Here is a 19,356-nt window from a genome sequence, read left to right on the forward strand (position 1 = left end):
TCCCAGAAATTAATTCAGGACTGATAAGTTGAATGGATAGATTTGGGAAAAAAGACAGTATCTTAGGACATCAGAGATTGAGATGGTAGATAGGGATCAATTTCTCTTATTGTCTTCTGATACTGATCTGGCTAGAAATCATTTTGCTGTGGGGGGCTGATGTTTGACAAATGGATCCAGTGATGGGATTAAAATCCTTGCCCATTCCAAGCAGACAGAGGCCACGAGCTCCTATTACAGATGCTACTGGAGAGTCATTACATACAAAGGACTATTACCAACGAGGCCCCACTGCTACCATTTCCTCAGACCGATTACTTGGGAAAATTAGTCTTCAAATGTATACCGCTAAACTTTTACTGACTATTCTAACAAAAGTAGAAGTCCTTATCCTCTGCGTAAGAGGCTCTTTTCCAGAGCTGCGATACATTAACACGCAATTTTATAATTTTCTACCTATTTTACTTCAGTGTGAGCTTTCTTAATAATAAAGATACATTTTCAGGAGCATGAACAAATATGCTCAAATGAGGAGAAATCGAAGCCATTATCCTGACTTCAGTTTGAAAGAGTACCTGGCAGAGCGTGGGGTTGGGGAAAGTTTTCAGCTGAAAAACAGCTTATCCTTACAGGTATAATTTGTTGTTTTTACTTCTATAGAGCAGAACAGCCAGAACACAGACTTTTCTCCTGCAGGTCCTCAGCAAGGTGGGTAGTCAGTGCCGCTTTCAATATTCTCATTCGGGAACTCAGAACTAGTTTATTTCCCCTACATGCTTACCTTTTCTAAGTAGGTATAGCTCCAAATTTTCCCGTCAGCCCAAGTTCTTGAAATGATTTTTCCACTCTGGTCATATTCCATTTTTTCATTCCACGTCCCTCGTTGAATAAATGTCACCAATCCTGAAGGTGAATATGTGATATTCACTTCATTATATCTGCTTATGGGAGACCACAGAACAGGTCGTCCAGTCTGGTCATAAAGAATTCGAAGGGTGAATTTCCGATGGTCGTCATAGATCTTTCCTGTGCGAGTCATATGATCAAAATCTATGGAGAGCAGGTTTCTGTTATGGGCCTACAAAAAAGAGATAGGAAATACATTTGAAGCACTGCCTTAGCTCCCCTCATCAAGTGCATTCACAATCGAAAAGCTTTTTCTGTTTCTCCAGCAATGGGGGGGTTGTCTCTTGCCTTTGAATCCGCATGGCTTCTCCTCGGATGACACTTGTCTTTATTCTCCCAGCAGACTGTACAATCTTGGAAGGCTGGGGCTATGTCTTAACTACTGGTATGTGCTAGCTCCTCAACATACGGTTATTGATTGCTTTTGCCCAACTCAAGCCTCAAGTGTGCTGATACAATTTTCAGTGATTATGTAATCTTATTTTATGTGAGTCAGATGCCTACCAAGGAACGGGATTTCCTCCCCCTCTTTTACCAATGAAGTGGCTAAAACATAGAATGGTGAGTTATTTACATAATTAGAAATTAGAAAAAACGAATATAGAGAGCCCCCTCTAATTTATACAGAGAATCCCTTCTTTGGCTTCCTGTTCCTCTGGGCATGGAGCTTTATCACTTCACATCTATCACAGGGGAACACAGAGCAACTCAGATTGTCTCCTGAGATGGAAGCCCACTCAGCAATGTTTTATCAGAAGGTAAATGTGGCAGGTGTTGGTAGGCCCCCCAGTATTTGCGAGGGTGGCACCACTCAGTGAGGTTAGAGCATGGAGTTCAATCCGGGTACCAAGTTTAGAAACAATTAGTAGCTCGGTTTGGTTCTGGTCTTAGGCTTCCTTGACTGCATGCCAGCATCCCCTTTGTGTACTTCACGGCCCCAAAGTTGTCCAGAGAAATCCTGCCTCTGAGGAAATTCAGCCTGGTCTACACAAGATAACCAAAGAACTAAATGGCTTAGTTAAAAAGTTTTTAAATTGGACAAAAGGCCACTTTTACTGGGTTTTCAAAGCAACTGGACAACTGACATGATCTGTTCTACTCTTCAGCTAGTAATGCCAATGTTTGGCACTCCCACCAGTAACTGCTATAGCAAGCTGATGACAACACAGAGCTGAAGAAGGCTCTGGAAGACAAGGGTTTTGAAGTAGGTGGGTGGGAGGCCAAGGGGAGGGCTTTAAAAATTTGTTTTATTTATTTTAGTTTAGCTCAGTTAAGATTTCATTTCAGTGAGTCGTTTGTTTTGTTTTATTATAACGTTTTATGTGGAACTAGTCTGACTCACAAGAAGTTGCAAAAGTGGGGAATTCCCTGGCGGTCCAGTGGTTAGGACTCCAAGCTCTCATTGCCCAGGGCCCAGGTTTGATCCCTGGTTGGGGAACTAAAATCCCACAAGCCTCACAGTGCGGCCAATAAAATAAAATATGTAAATTGTTGGAGCTATTAAAAAAACAGAAGTTGCAAAAATGATACAGTAGCCATGTACTCTTCACCCAACTTTCAAGGAAAAGACTTTTCTTTTGGGTGAAGGGGGTCCAAGCATATCTGGAAGGAACCTTCTAGGTTCTTGGCTGAGACCCCCCCCACACTGCCACCCTCACCCTGTAATAAAAACAGGAGAAAAACAAACAAGTTTAATAACATGTATACCTCCTGTACACATGGGAGAGACCCAGGGGAACTGAGTAACTCTCCAAAATGGCCCAAGCCACCACCTTATATACTATCTCCAACCAAAGACAAAAGATGTTGGGAGGAGGGAGCCAGTTATGGGAGGTGACCAGGCAAAGCACAGTAAACAAGGGTAAGGTTGTTATGCAGATTTAAGTCATTGCTTTCTCCATCAGCCTAAAATAATCTTTATACCAAAGAGGCATATTTTGGGGTGGCAAATTCTTCTCCCCTTCAAATAAAAAAGGAGAAACTTTGAGAAGTATAAACAACAGTGGCTCTCGGGAGTCAGGAGACTGAATTAGCTGCTTGTCTGTGCACCAGCCATCTCTTGTATTCGGGCCTTAGTTTTCTTATCTGTGAAAAGGGAGTGATATTTACCACTCTACACCACACACCTGTGTTAAGAATTAAATGAGATTACATATACGGGTACCTGGTGATGTGTAAAAATAATATTAGTAATTGTTGTTTTTAGATATCATTACTTTTTGCATTTTAGTTAGGCTTCTGAATGGGCCCATGTGTCAGATTCCAAGGACTGTAGCTTGGTGTATTAGATTTATATCTGTAGGAATTGTCAACACGATCCTGAACAGAATATTAAATATCTGTTTAATGAGGTAGGGAAAAAAAACCAACATTAGGATTTGACTACATTAATCATAGTCGGACTAAATGGATTCACTAGCTATTCAACTAAACTTCATGTTCATTTATAATTTTTGTGGTCAAGGATTTCTTTAAATATCTGAAAGCTATATACTGTGTCCCCAGAAAAATGCACATAAGTACATAAACAAACATTTTAAACAAAATCTCAAGTGGGATCTGAAACTCAAACATGAAACCTTTAGGGGTCTTGAGTCCAATTTCAAAATCCTGGCTCAGAAAGAAGTTTTCAAAAATTTTTTGTTAAAATTTTGTTTTGCTATTTAAAAACTTGAGATATAACTGACATATACCATTATATTAGTTTCAGGTTCAATATTTGTATATATTGTGAAATAATTACCACAAAAATCTAGTTAACATCCATCACCATATGTAGTTACAACTTTTCTTTCTTGTGATGAAAACTTTTAAGATCTATTCTCTTAGCAACTGTCAAATATACAAAACAGTATTATTAGCTATAGTCACCATGCTGTACATTACATCCCCAGGACTTATTGATCTTTTAACTGGAGCTTTGCACCTTTTCACCCCCTTCATCCATCTTGCCCACCCTTCACTACCTGCCTCTGGCAGCCACCAATCTGTTCTCTGTATCTATGACCTCTTTTTTTTTTGATTCCACATCTAAATGAGATCCAGGGTTTTTATCTTAGTGCCCTGCATGACTGCAAAGCCAGCATTCTCATTTCAGATTCTGGTTTTCCTTTGCTCAGTAATTTTGTGCACTTTGCTTTTTAAAATAACCTCCTTAACTTCTACTCCCATTATAAAAGTGATATTTTTTCATTGCAGAAAAATTGGAAAATATAGAAATATACAAAGAAAATAATCACCTGTAATCCCATCCTTCAATGTGAATCATTGCTAGTACTTTGCAGCATTTCATGCCCACTTTTGTTTTGCATATTCTATGCCCATACACGTAAAGAATACAATTAGAATTATAAAGTTTTGTGTCCTACTTTTTCAGCTAATGTTTTGTCTTGAGCATTCCTCATGTTATTAAATATTCTTAAAATGTGGATTTTAGTGGTTACATAATATCTTCTACATGATAAGCATTTATTTTTCCTTTCTCCTATTGTTGGAAATTAGAGTTTTTGTTTTCCATTTTTCTTTTATCTTTCATGTTCTGTTGAACATTTTTGTAAATAAATATTTCCTTAATACAAAACCCTATAAGGGAAATTATGGGGTCAAATGATAACATATTAAAGACTCCCGATGCAACTCGAGATATTACTTCATGGTGCACAAAGGTTTACAAATTTATGCTCTTATTAACTAGCAGTGGAAGAGTTCAACTCATTCCATCCTTACCACCACTGAGTATTGTCATTGTTAGTATGCTTTTCCCAATATGAGAGTGGGAAAATAGTATGTTACTGTGGTTTAAATTTGCATTTATTTGGTTACTAATGAGGCTGAACCCTTTTAAACGTCTATTCGCTACATGTACGTCTTCTATGAATTGTCTGCTATTTTCAACGTCTTTTGGTTTCAGTTTCTTCATCAGCCAGCTGGGGCTAATGATACTTGCCATTAATTTTGAGCTTCTGCAAGAAAAAAAAAAAAAAAAAAAAGGACAGCAAATGTTCCACGCCATGAATTCCAGAAGACTAGTGATTAGATACTCCAATTATTTGGGAGGAAGTCTTGTCAGTTGCAGGGGTAGGTTTCATTCAGGGAATAGAGCCACAGATTGGGAAACATGACTCTTTAACCATCTGTAGCCAATGTGTGCAGTGCCGCGGTGCATAAATACACAGTAAACTGCTGTTATCACCTAAAAGGTGATAGAGAAGCCCGTATTTCCTGTCTTTTGATACACAGGGCTTGGAAACCTATACGAAACCAGGTGTTCTTTCTTCTACTACCTTTCCTGTGGTTTTATAGCCACATATCTCTAACTGTAATACTGTTCATTTACAATAGCTGTAAAATATCCATGTACTCCCAGAGACGGTTGTAACTGTTACAATTTATGTTATAATGATAGTTAAAGAGCCAAAGTAACAAGTGATTTCCAGTTCAACTAAATTTGTGGTTTTATTTGTCTGATAGATTAAGTTTACTACTCAAGAACACATTTCTTAATAAAGTCATTACAGCTACACAAGCAGGGACCACTGTTAAAAATCCACTACAGGCACTTCCCTGGTGGCGCAGTGGTTAAGAATCTGCCTGCCAATGCAGGGAACACGGGTTCGAGCCCTGGTCCGGGAAGATCCCACATGCCACGGAGCAACTAAGCCCGTGCGCCACAACTACTGAGCCTGTGCTCTAGAGCCCGCGAGCCACAACTACTGAGGCTGCGAGCCACAACTACTGAAGCCTGCGTGCCTACAGCCCATGCCCCGCAACAAGAGAAGCCACCGCAATGAGAAGCCCACGCACCGCAACGAAGAGTAGCCCCCGCTCGCTGCAACTAGAGAAAGCCTGCACGCAGCAACGGAGACCCAATGCAGCCAAAAATAAATATAAATAAATAAATTTATTTTAAAAATTGATGGTTGTGGTGATCAAATAAAACCCTCACTATGAAAGCATTTTATTGATTGTAAGGCACTAAACATATGTAAAGGATTGTTATTGTTGTTAGATTTCTAGGGACATGTACAGTAACACCACCTAGCCATTCTTCAGTCCCAGGACCTCAGGAAGAACCCTAGAAGTCATAGAGGAGAGGGCCCTGAATTTGTTGCCCTTATAAGCCGTTCCACAAATCTGCTCAACTCTACCACGGGATGGGAAACGGGTCAATTATCAATGGTACTAACTAAATAACACTTCACTCTACTCAACACAAAAGAGCCCCCGTATGTTTTATGACCATTAGCTTCTCAGTATTAAGAACAATTTGGGATATGAGGTGCAAATTACAATTTACAGTCTCTCTCCATTATCCGTGCATATGGAAGGGAGAAAACAGGGTGGGTGATCGTAGAAAGTGGAAAATACTAAAGTCACATAGTATAGAATGAGCTCTCCTAAAGAATATAAAATCCCAAAGTCACATAGTGTATGATATGATTCACAATGTTTTATGCAGACTATAAGCTGGGGAGGCACTAAGAGACCATTTATTTGATATAATTGTTCTGGGGTGAATCCATGAGGTTGGTGAGCCATATGTAGATAATTCTGACTTTTCTCTAGTATGACATTTCATTTCACAGGTGAAGAAAATAAAGGCGTTCCTTAAGCCAGTTGTAAGACTTCCCCATCGAGGGTTCTACCTAGGAGATCTCATTTCTAGAAGAACTCTGATAGAAACCCTCACTGCTCTCACACAGACAGGTTTGACTATTTGGACTGGTTTCACCTCCCAATTCAGTGGCATACCTTAGTAGCTGTTACAAAAAAACAAGCATGGAAGTCTGTGTCTTTGTGCTACCAACAGAAGTGACTGGAAAGTGAGCGCTAGTGTAGATCATTTTGTCCGTATCAAGCCATGGGACTGACTTGACGGCTTGTCACTGGAATTGGGTGGTTGTTTGGCGTTGCGTTGCCACAGCCTAGAGGTTACCACATTTTTACTGTGAGTGAAGAAAATGCAAGTGTTCCAGGTATCCCAGGCACGACACAGGTGCTCAAAGCAGGCCTCAATAGTGAGTGATCTTCTCCCTCAGGCTGGCAGTTGCTCTCGGGCTGATATTGAATGTTACTATACTTGGAAGGTTGGTCACGTCATCCTAACATTGGTTCATGTTCAAGAAGGGACAGGTAGACAGAGCGCTGTGGTGTCTGTAGGCTTCGTGTGCTGCAGAAAGGCAATTTTGATTGAATGATCCCTGGTTAACTGTGGTGAACAGTGCTTGGTAAGAACTTGAAAACCCCCAAATCTTTCATTTCCCCCGGGCAGCTGTCTCTGAGCACCATTAGCCCAACGTGAGTACTAGTCCTTGACCCCTTTGGCCCTTAATATGTATATTCATGACAATGATATCATTCACTGTTTTCGCCCTTTATCTTGCTTTTGTCCAGATGTTGCCTGATGTCTCACATCCTTCTGTGTGTGCCTGCCTGGCCTTTCCAAATGAAGTATCAACTACCCCAAAGCAGGGGTCTGGGACAGCTCAGTGGACCTGCTGACCATCTGCAGGCCTTGTGAGGGATTCTGGAGGGCCTCCCGACTAAACACATTTCTTGATCCAGATGTTCTTGGGGCCTGAAATTGCTATTGTCAGAGCACTTTAGCTGGCTAATGACAAAGAAAGCTCCTATTAGGAGGGGGAAGGGTAAGCTGTGCCAAAGTGAGAGAGTGGCATGGACATGTATACACTACCAAACATAAAATAGAAAGCTAGTGGGAAGCAGCCGCATAGCACAGGGAGATCAGCTCGGTGCTGTGTGACCACCTGGAGGGGTGGGATAGGGAGGGTGGGAGGGAGGGAGACGCAAGAGGGAAGAGATATGGGAACATATGTATATGTGTAGCTGATTCACTTTGTTATAAAGCAGAAACTAACACACCATTGTAAAGCAATTATACTCCAATAAAGATGTTTAAAAAATAAATAAATAAATAAAAAGAAAGAAAGCTCCTATTAGAATGTTCATTTCAGGGTACTGAACCATTATCAGCCTTTAGCACCCTCTCTTGAATTAGTATATCATATAAGCTAGTCAGTCAGCTAGAAAAGCTTTGGAGAAATGGGACTTCCAATGAGGGAGGCTCTGCCATTTTCAAAACTAAAACACCAATTCTATAGCTTCTATCAGGTCGAGCCTTACCCTCAGCCTTCTTTCAAAAGCGGAAATGTTGCCTTTGTTCTGCTCCTTCCGCTGCCGCCACTCGATGAGGTTGGCGTTGTGCTCTCCGGGCAGTGAGATGTTGCATTTGCCCAGGGTGGGGTTGACCGCCCCGGACAGGATGTGGGGCTCTGAGCTGAGGCTGATCTCCATCCCGCTGGCAAAAGTGACACGTAGGGAGCCGTCTGGACTCACCCGATAGGTACTCTGGGTATTTTCTGCAGACAGAGGAGCAAAGGAGGAAGGGGGGAAGAAAGGGAAGCACAGAAGCAGAGGAGAGACAAGTTTAGCTTTAGGAGGTAAGGTTGGGAAAGGATGAGCAGGTGGGGTGCCGTGGACCTAACTGCCCTCTGGGCTAGACAACCACTCTGACAGGCCAACACACTCTCTGTCCATTTGGGTCTCGTTATTTTCACAGCTGGGCTGTCTTGTTTCTTGGATAAAAGACTCCTGTGTAATACTGCAGGCTGTTTTTGTTTTGAAAAACTTTCTCACTTTTAAAGAATTCCCTCACAAACTCCCTTTCTGACTTGGTGGATTGGCCTCCTCCATTTGATATGCTGGGAGCTAGAATGGGCAGAGTATGAAGTGTAACTCAGTATCGTCACTGCGGGGGGACACCAGCACAGTTGCCAGACTCCACAAAATGATACGCTGACAAAGGTCGCCACCAATCCTTTTAGAGTGGCTCAGCCTAACAACAGAAAGAGTCCTTAATGACTGGGCAGAGAGAAAACAATTTCTCTGTGTCCACTTCCCTCGGCTTCCAAGATATTCTTTCCAAATCCACCTCCCTCCCTCCCTTCCTCCCTTCCTTCCTGTTTACTCCTCTATTTCTCGCTCTCTCTCTCCTCACTTCCCTCCTTTCTTCCTTCCCTCTCTCCCTTCCTTCTTTTTCCTTCCATTCCTTTACTTTCCTCTCTTTGAACAGAATTAGCTTTTAATTCTCTCATTTCCCTTATATTCCTGCTTGGTGTGTATCCTCATTCATCCTTTTTATTCACCCATGTCATCACTGCTCTAGAATGCTAATCTCGGATGGGACACAGACTTCATTTCTTTAATATAACCCAATTGGAGCTTAAAGAGCTTTACAAACAGCTGCGTGTTGAGAAATGACTTGATGGAAGAGTAGATTTGGCAGGGATTTAACCTCATAACTCGCACTGGGATGTGGCCCAATGTTGCTATAGGAACTTTGTGAAAGGTGTGACTTTGTCTGGGCTTCAGCCTCCATAGCTGGAATATTGGGAGAAGAAGTGAATTCTAGTCATTGACGGTGTGCAGAGGTTTGATGGTAGAAGTAAGAGAGATGCTGTTAGAGTCTGGCGAAGTTGGAAATATTCTTACCTTGTTTTAAAATATATATGGTACTAGTTGCTGTCAAATTGGTTGACATGAGGACGTTTTCGCGGTTGGAAGTATCTAGCTCCACTTTTGTCAGCTTCTCCAGGTCACTGTGGAAGCTGCTGACCTCTCCAGTGGGAAACGTTGCATTGGTCAGATGCCCCTCGGGGTCATACCTGAGGAATGTAACCAATCCCAATGTTGAAGTCTCTTGGCAGTGATAACAGGCTTTTGCAAAATAAAAATCACTTGGCAGCTAATACAGTTTAACTTTGAGTGATAACAAGTATTATTAACCTTGTTCAATAAGAAGAAAAAGGTCAGAGAGATGATTAATCAAACGAAGGTATTTTCTGCTGCTTCTGAATTCTTGATGACTTCCTTGAGCTGTGCTGTTTTACAGAAAAAATATATCTGGTAATGAATCACTAGGGTGGAAAACTGATTTATGAGTCATGTCCTGCTGTGTGCAATGTTGCAGGGAGCCCTCCGTTTGCAATTTGGGTCAGATGTGATGGGTCACAAGGACCAGCAGAGGGTGCTGTTGACAAAGAAAAAGGAGGCATGACTGTCCGCCGCCCCGCCCCGCCCCGCCCCCACCAGCCTGAGAAGGCTAATAAACTGATTTTGCACTGTGATAGGAAAATTATGTTTGCTGCTCTTTAAGTTGCCAAATTTGAAATGAATGAATCATTCTTCCAACAAAATGACCAAGCACAGAAGACAATGGAAACGTGTTCATTAAAACATTCTGGAGCCCCCTGACCTCAGTGTCACTTAATTTTTTAATCTTTTTATAATATAGTACATAATGTGTTGTAATTTGCCTATATGAGTAAGAGACTAAAACAAATAATTACCTGGGATAATAGGCAATAACCTATATCTAGAAATATAGTCTTGTGAGTTGACTTTTTAAAAAAAATCAGAATTATTGGCAATCTCACTGTCTTCCAAATGGAACTGCCTCCCTGAAGGCTTTTGATGTGGAGCTGTTCTTTTATCGCCAATAGAACCATGAAAAATAAACACTTCATTAAAAGTAAGGACATGCACTTGGAAACCCATTACTGTTTTCAAGTTGCAAATTACAAAATAGTTAAGTACTTTTTTTGCTTTTAAAATGTTAAACAATTATATTCTTTTTACCCAAAGTGAGCAGGATACAGCCTGGACACAGTGGTGGAGTCTGGCTCTACTGCCTTCTCCCTCCAAAATTATGCAAAATGGCCTAGTGATTCAGTGTTAATCCACTATGCTTTAAAGAACTCAGCCTGGATAGCTGCTGAAATTTTAAAACTTAGACCAGCCTTGGCAGGCTTGGGAAAAGGGGCTAGACATTATTTTATAGGACAAAACTGAACTTGAGGCTATACACAATGCCATCTCAAGTTCAGTCCTGTGTGTACACGAGTGTGTGCACGTGCACACACACGCTATCAGTTACAAGAGTCAGGCACGCAAACAAAAATAATCAAATAGGTCATTTGACATCATAGATATGGCAAGCCCTAGTTGTTTAATTGGATGCACGCTTTGCTTAAATGGATTTCAGCCAAAACGGTTATTGGCATGTTGCAGCTATGCTGCTAAGGCCTCATTATCGAGGAAAGGCTGAAGGGTGCTGTTTGCGCCTGGGGTTAATGGCAAAATCCTCCCCCCTGCTCAGCCTGTTTGCCCGTGGCCTGCTCGGGGCTCTGTGGCTGCAAGAAGAAGACCCCTGATGAGAAAGGGGCATGGAAGGGCCTGAACACCTAACACAGCTCCGACTTTGTCTGCCTGGTCTTCCTTCCAGAAGAGGAAAACGATATCCAGTTTTGATTCTTGCAAGGTACCAACCTGCTTTTCCCCGTAGGGAGGAGTTTCCAGGCAGCAGACAGGAGGAAGCTGCTGCAGGCCCCCCTCACTATGGAGACTGTGGTCCCACAGCCTGGACTACTCAGGCAGTTCCTCTCTGTTTCACATCCATCACCAGCAACTCTGCCTCATTGGTTTCCCTTTCCTGATTTCTAAAGGGTTTCCTCAGCACTTGGCAAGGTCACTCTTCATTATTCCTCCAGGAGATCTGACCTAAGATGCTACGCATGCAGGTTTCCAACGGGCTTTCCAGCTCAGGGCAGTTTCTTTCCCAGTCACATAGCCCCTTGTTTGAAAGCCAAGATTTCATTGAAAGGTGATGGCAGTGGTCGTGCCCACTTCTCAGGGCAAGATGACAAGATCAGATGCTAACTGAGCCATCCATGAGCAGAGGTCAAAAATCTGAATGAACCTCAGCAGTGGCCTGTGGTGTAATTCCCTGGATAGATGTAGCTGGGAGGCTGCTGCCTGGCTCCTTGTCTGCTGAGAGAGGGAATGCAGTGGGGATAAGACAGAATTTCCCACAGTCCTGCCCAGGCGCTAGAGAGCTAGAAAGTTGTATTGTCTGATTTCCTTTCTGTGGCTGGATAAGCCTCCTTATTTGAAAGTGTACATTTGACTTTATCATAAACAAAGCACTCTACCTTGAGGGCGTTATGCTAAGTGAAATAAATCAGACAGAGTAAGACAAATACTGTATGATCTCACTTATATGTGGAATCTGAAAAAAAAACAAAACCAAAAACCCGAACACAAAAAACTCATAGAAAGAGAGATCAGATTTGTGGTTACCAGAGGCGGGGGGTGGGTGGAGGAATGGGACAGAGGTGGTCAGAAGGTCGAAACTTCCAGTCATAAGTTACATAAGTACTGGGGACGCAATGTACAACACGACAGTAGTTAACTGCTGTGTGGTATGTATGAAAATTCCTAAGAAAGTAAATCCTAAAAGTTCTCATCAGAAGGAAAAAAATATTCTTCTTTTTTTTTGTATCTATATGAGATGACGGACATTCACTAAACTTGCTGTCATCATCATTTTGCAATATATATAAATCAAGTCATTATGCTGCATGCCTTAAACTTATATAGTGCTGTATGTCGATTATATCTCAGTAAAACTGAAGGGAAAAAACCCAAAAAAACAAAGCACCCTACCCCCCCAGTACACTCACCCACCCCAATTCTGCTAGTCACAGCCAAAGCAATGGCATTTGGTGGTGTCTGCAGTGTGGTGCCTCTCCTGGGCTCAGTCAAAACCTACAGGCCCAAGTCTCTTCTGTGGGGTCATGTTCAAAGGAAGAGCAGATCCCACAACTTTGGAAAGACTGCTCCAAACTGGATAAGAAATAAAGGAAGCCTTTGAGTTCTTACGGCTTGCTTGAGGTTTCTTTTTGTTGTTGTTGTTTCCCCTCCATCACAGGGGACTACATGTTTCCAGACTGAATGTCAAAGAAACAAGTTTAATCAAAATCTCTTACGCTGTTCTGTGGGCTTCCCTCTGGTGCCTGCATCCTTTGGTGCAGAGGACGCAAGCCAATATGCTGCAACTGATCCCTTCAGGCCATAACAGGGTTGTAACTTCCACCGCCCCGCCCCCACTCCCCCTCCCTACCCTGGGCTGCAAATTCTGGTTGGTGAATTGTGTGATCAGGCATTGACTGTTGCCTTCATGGTCATCAGGAGTGAGCTTGGGAAGAGGAGATTTGCCATCACCTTGTCCCTTCCCGTCCCTGATTTTACAGAGTTCCACTGTGTGCGTGCGCACACACGTGTCCCCGTGGATCAAAGGAAACATTTGTAAAGGAAATTCAGAATTCATTCTTGTCCTTGAGGAACATATAGTTTATATTAGGGGAGATGATATTTACACATTATTAAAAATATATTTGGTCTGATATTTTCTCGTAAGGGATAGCCTGCCCTTTCCCTTGAGGACAATTTAAGCCAGAGCTAAACCGGGCAGGGTAAAAACTAGTAGCTCTTCCATCTTTGCTCTTCTTAAGAAAATACTGAAGAATATAGAAGAAAAATTCATTACTTATTTTTTTTTTTTAAAGGAAATAGACCCTCTTTACCCTCTCATGCCGGAAACCTGACCAACCTAATAAGCGTTCTTTAGGAAATACTGGATTACCCTTTCTTCACCAATAACTTCATGTGGCTCCCTATGACTCGGCCCAAGTCCATGATGCCCTTCTATCTTCACTTGTCCTTCACTCAATAAGTATCAGTCTTGTGCTAGGTACTGGGGATGCTGTGGTGAATGAACTTCAAAGTCTAGCAGCGTAGGTAAGATACACACACAAATCACTCTGATGCCAGAATACTGCCATATACTTCTGTAAACAAGGAGCTGCAGAAGCTCAGAAGAGGCAGAAGTTACTTCCAGGCAGGCTGAGCAGAAGAGAAGGAGGTGGTATTTGAATCCTGGAGGGTAGCTGGAGATCAGTCCCTCGACAGGTAGAGACTGGGGACGGGAGGAAGGCATTCCAAAGGCAGGCACACCGGTGGCTGGGATGACCACCGAGGGAAGCGTGGTGCTGGAGCACACAGGTCCTCTCGGAGCGGAGTGGGAGATGAGGCCGGAGAGGCACGTTGGAAGCAGAGCACGGGGAAACTGGGGTGTCAGGCTCTGGAGGAAAGCATGCAGTCAGTAGACAATGGAGAGGCGTAGGAAGCTCTTCAGGGGGAGAACGGTATGATGCAAGCAGTTCTTCGGTGGCAGTGAATCTCGGAAGGGAAGCTATGGAGCAGGGAAACCTGTTGGGAGGCTAACGCCTCAGCTTGTGTAAGAGAAGATGGTGGCCTCTTGCCTTTATGAAATGCGTTGTGATCGCCTATCCTTGGGACCAGTCTTCCTTCCTAGGTTGTAAACTCTCACATCTTTAGAGAGAGGACACAGTGTCTCATCACCTCTGTATTTTCGGTGTGTGGCACAGGGCAGACTCTCACTGCATATACTTGTTGAATGAGAGAAACAGGATCTGCCAGTGGAAATGGGAAGGAAGGGGTGGGTATGAGAGTCAGCGTGGTGAGAGGATAGACAGAGCCATCCCAGGTGGTGTGGAGGCTTAGCTTACACGGACGTCCTGTGAGGTGCAGCTCACCTTCCCAGCCAGGCTCTGAAAGCTCGTTCGGCCAGCAGCCTCTCTTCCTTCTGTTCAGTCCCTTTCTCTTTGGTAGTTCTCTCTCCCCAGCATGAGCCACGACAGTTCTCTCTGCCCATTCCTGAGCCTTACCAAGGGCGTAAAGCACAGGGGGAAGGAACTGAGCAAAGGTGTCCAGTCTGTCTCTGGAGTCCTGAGGGAACTGTTGGCAATTCTACGTTCTTCTTGCTTAAATGAAATCCCTCACCTGCCCAGAGGCAGGGGCCTGGACCATGTGGTGCCTTAGCTCTCTCCCTACTCTGAGATTCTCAAAAGCACTGGAAACACTTCCATGTGTTTGGACTGACCATTCACTTACATAACCAGTTCCGCATGGGAATCACATCCTCTGCTTAGGCAAATATCTCACCCAGAGACGTGGCTTGTGTACCTTGCCCCGCCTCCCCGCTCCCCGCCCCCGTTCCGCTAATCTTATCAGGGAGGAGAGAGAACCTCCCATTAGCCATCTTCCATAAGACTGAGCATTTGTAAAACAGCTTAGAAGGCACCCAGAGCTATCGTGAGGGCATTTCCAAGTTGTCAGTAAATGGCGTTTTCTTGGGGGGGTTGGGGGTGGGGAATGTGCGAACCAAGTCCCGGGATAGAGAGAACACAGAAAACCAGGGATCAAGAGATCGTGCTCCCACAAAGGTCAAGGGCCTGAGGAACTGTCAGCTCGGCCTGCACTGGCAGCAGTGACAAAACTGACACTTTGGCCTCAGTCTGGGACCTTTTCGGTTGAGCGTAGCAGAAGCCTTTACCGGGGAAATGCTTGCGACACAAGCAAGGGTGTCCTGGCTATTCTTGCAGCCTCTGCTGGGGCAGGGTCATCGCAATTAGGAGCCCGCCAGCCCCTCGGGCCAGAACCCCTGCCTCGTTCCTAGTTCTGCTTTGACAATCACCTCCCTGTTAGCCATTTCTCTGTGGTCAGCTTTTCCCCTGACACCCAGGACACTTAGGCGCAGTCAAGCATCAAGTACTAATACTTGGGGTGTGCAACTTTGATCCTGGTCCAACATCACACTACACAAGACAAGTACTACCACGGCACCAGATGCATTTTAAAATCCCATTTGGACTGTCCACACTGTTCAGGGTCATCTGTGTCATTTCTCCCTGCCGTTGTTGCTGATAACCGAAAGTTGAACGGATTACTGGCTTAGCTACCTCTATGCAGCAGTCTTCCATCCTTCCAACAATTTTGCTTCTGTTTCTCTTTTCCTGTTTCTCATCTCAGAACAGAAATCTGATGTCCACCTTAGCAAAGGATTTGTCACCTTTCGGCCAAAGAAGGCAGCCTCTCTCTCACCTCTGAGCAACGCTCAAGTTCTTTTAGGAGGGCCTGGTAACAGTGGCCCAAGGCCGCCTTCTACTGACCTTAGCATGGCTGTAACCCTGACTGGAAGAGTAGGTCCGATTCGGTGCTCCCTGGCTTCAGAAGGAGAAGGAAAACCTCGAAGGAGTGCTCAGAACCGGCTAAAGCATTGGAGGATAAAAGTGAAAGAAGCCAGAGTTTGTACAGAGTAGACTGGGAAGAATTAGTTTCATTTTGAAGGTTGGGAAGTTGCTCGTTCCCATATGTACAGGCAGGAACCGACAGGGACAGCATTCCGTTGGGGACAGAATGCACTGCTTCAGGAGGAAGAGGAACCTTCTCCTCTCCACAGAGGGTTTCCGCATAATACTGAGAAGGTGGGAGAAGGACGAGACGGATATTCAGCCTCCCTTTCTCTTTCATGGCGCTCTCATACTCCTCATTTTTTTTTTTTTTTTTTTTTAGGTGGTACGCGGACCTTTCACTGTTGTGGCCTCTCCCGTTGCGGAGCACAGGCTCCGGACGCGCAGGCCCAGCGGCCATGGCCCGCGGGCCCAGCCGCTCCGCGGCACGTGGGATCTTCCCGGACCGGGGCACGAACCTGTGTCCCCTGCATCGGTAGGCGGACTCTCAACCACTGCGCCACCAGGGAAGCCCTCTCATACTCCTCTTGTCCTGCTACTGCAGCAGAAATCTTCTAGCTCCCCAGACTTCCCATGGTCACTCCTGTAATCCCAAATCCTCTTCCTTTTTCTGGAAGGCAGTGGGGTAGTAGTGGAAAGAGCAGTGGGCTAGAAGCTCAAAGATCTGACTCTAGACCCAGCCAACCAGCAACATGAATGGGCAAATTAGTCCCCTACTCTAGGCCTCCATTTCCTTATTTGTAAAGTGACCTCTGATGTCTCCTTGTGGCCATAAAATTCCATGATTACCCCCGCGTGAATGCCTGTGTTTCTCATCTCTTAATGCCTCAAGATTGGTTACCCAAAAACAATGACGTTAGATGCTACTTTTTTCTCACTGCCAGCCGAGTCCTGGTAACAGGCCTGGGCTCCGCTTGCTGTAAGTATCCGCCGGGACCACAAACTACCCGACTACAACATTCTGCTCTCTATCTGACATCATGAGTTTCCCCCTCTGTATTGGATCATTTTCATCAGCACACAAATGTACCACTATTTCTTTCATTTTAAAAACCTCCTTCTGATTACTCTGTTCCCCCTCTGCTCCAATTTCTCTGCTCGTTACAGCAGTGCACTTCAGAAGGGTTCTTTACTCCCAAACTCTCCTCCCAGTTGCTCTCTTTATTATTATGATTATTATTATTGAAATATAATTAACATAGCATAAAAGTCACCATTTAACAGTACAGAGTACACAATTCAGTGGCTTTCAGTACATTCACAACATGTGCAACCATCAGCACCATTTCTAGAACATTTCCATCATCCCCAAAATAAACCCCGTACTCACTGGCAGTCACTCCCCATTCACTCCTCTCCCTAGTTCTTGGCAACTGCTAATCTGTTATACTTTGTCTCTATGAATTTGCCTTTTCTGGATATCTCATATAAACGGAACTATATAATATCTGTCCTTTTGTGCCTGGCTTCTTTCAGTTAGCATGATGTCTTTGAGGTTCATCCATGCTGTAGCACGTACCAGAACTTCATTCCTTTTCATGGATGAATAATATCGCATTGTATGGATATACCACATTTCGTTTGGTTATTCATGACTGGATGGACACGGTCCTCTACACTTCTTGGCTATTATGAATAACACTGCTATGAACATGTGCGTATCCATTATCTCCTAAAGCTCCTCTGCTAAAGCTTCTGTCCCCCAGTGCCCACAGCACCTGTTCTTGTGAAGGTAAACAATGATCTCCACAGTGTTGGATGGAACGGTCATTCTCCGTGCTTATCTTACTTATCAGGAGTATTTGACACGGCTGATCACTCCTTCCTCCTTGCGTCACTTGTTTTACTTCGCTTCCAGGACGTCTCGCTCTCCTGGTTTTCTTCCTACTTCACTGGACTTTCTTTCTCAGTCTCTTTTGCTGGTTCCTCTTCATATCTTCAACTCAATGTTGGGGTGCTCTAGGTTCCATCATCAGATCTCTTTTCTTCCTTGACTACACTCACTTTTCCACGAAGATCTCGTGGCTTTAAACACAATCAAGACACTGGCGGACGCTAAATTTGGATCTCCGAATTTCACATCTCCAGCTGCTCCCCTCAATTCCAGACTCATAAATCCAATTGCCAACTTGATATTTTCCCTTGGATGTCTAAACCGATCATATCCGACCCTGAACTCCCACCCAGTATCATGTACTCCTTGCCTGGTCTTCCCCATCCTGGTAAACGGAAAGTCCAGCACCCACTTGCTCAGGCCAAAAACTTCGGAGTTATTTCTGACCCTTTTTTTTTCCTCATACCCCACATCCCACCTGTCAGTCCTGACAGCTCTATTGTCAAAATATATTTAGAATATTATCACTTACTGCCCTCACTCCCTGGTCTAAGTCACCATTTTGCCTGGATTATTGCAATAGCCCCTCCCTCCATTAGGTTCCTCTACTTCCACCATACAGTCTGTTTTCAATACAGAGTGATTCTTTAAAAATGTAAGGCAGATTCTGTCACTCCTTTACTTGAAGCTCTCCAGCGGTCTCACCTTTTACTCAGAGTCAAGAAGTCTTCACAGAGGCCTGCAAAGCCCTATGGGAGGTGGCCCTGGCCACTTCGTTGATGTTGTCTCCCTACTATGATTGTGCACTCCACTCCAGTCACAGTGGCTGCCTTACTATTCCCTGAACATGTCAGATTTGTTCCTGCTGCAGGGCCTTTGCACTTGCTGCTCACTCTGCTTGCAATGTTTTCCCCCTTCCTCCCCAGCAGATACCCACACGACTCACTCCCTCACCTCCTACAGGCCTTTACTCAAATGTCACCTTCTGAGTGAGGCCTTCCCTGACCACCCAGCCTGAAATAAAAACCCCTTCTGCCCCCAAATCTTGATTTCCCCCTGACCCTGCTTTATTTCCTCCGCAGAGCTTATCACCATCTGAAGTTCTGTGCATTTTACCTGCCTCCCTCCAGTACAATGTAAGCGCTATGAAGGTAGGGATTTGTATCTGTCTTGTTCACAGCTATATCCCCAGCACCAGAACACTGCCAGGCGTATACTAGCTGCTTAGCAAATATTTGTTGAATAAATAAATGAATGGTTAAACGGTTATTTTGTGGGGGTTTTTTCTCTAGTTTTATTGAGGTATAATTGACATAAAATTGCATGTATTTCAAGAGTACAATGTGATGATTGGTAAATAAGTGAACGGTTGAACTGGTTATTTTGAAAACTAGTTAATAATTCTGCCATTTCTTGTTGCTTAACTGAATTTAACCATTAGCTTTCAAAATAGTTGTTTGTCGGGCTTCCCTGGTGGCGCAGTGGTTGAGAGTCCGCCTGCCGATGCAGGGGACACGGGTTCGTGCCCCGGTCCGGGAAGATCCCACGTGCCGCGGAGTGGCTGGGCCCGTGAGCCATGGCCGCTGAGCCTGCGCGTCCGGAGCCTGTGCTCTGCAACGGGAGAGGCCACAGCGGTGAGAGGCC

The 19,356-nt window shown here is 44.1% G+C and overlaps 1 protein-coding gene across 1 annotated transcript in view; it reads right to left on the reverse strand.

Moving 5' to 3' along the window:
* TENM1 (teneurin transmembrane protein 1) overlaps positions 1-19,356 on the reverse strand; it is a 608,552-nt gene that overhangs the window by 15,594 nt on the left and 573,602 nt on the right. The window contains exons 27-29 of the mRNA XM_032620244.1: positions 9,418-9,590; positions 8,050-8,285; positions 782-1,078 (exon numbers count right to left, since the gene is read on the reverse strand). Coding sequence (XP_032476135.1) covers positions 782-1,078; positions 8,050-8,285; positions 9,418-9,590 — 706 coding nt within the window. The remainder of the gene's footprint in view (positions 1-781; positions 1,079-8,049; positions 8,286-9,417; positions 9,591-19,356) is intronic.

The sequence above is a fragment of the Phocoena sinus genome, chromosome X (genome assembly GCF_008692025.1).
Source record: "Phocoena sinus isolate mPhoSin1 chromosome X, mPhoSin1.pri, whole genome shotgun sequence".
Taxonomy (NCBI): Eukaryota; Metazoa; Chordata; class Mammalia; order Artiodactyla; family Phocoenidae; genus Phocoena; species Phocoena sinus.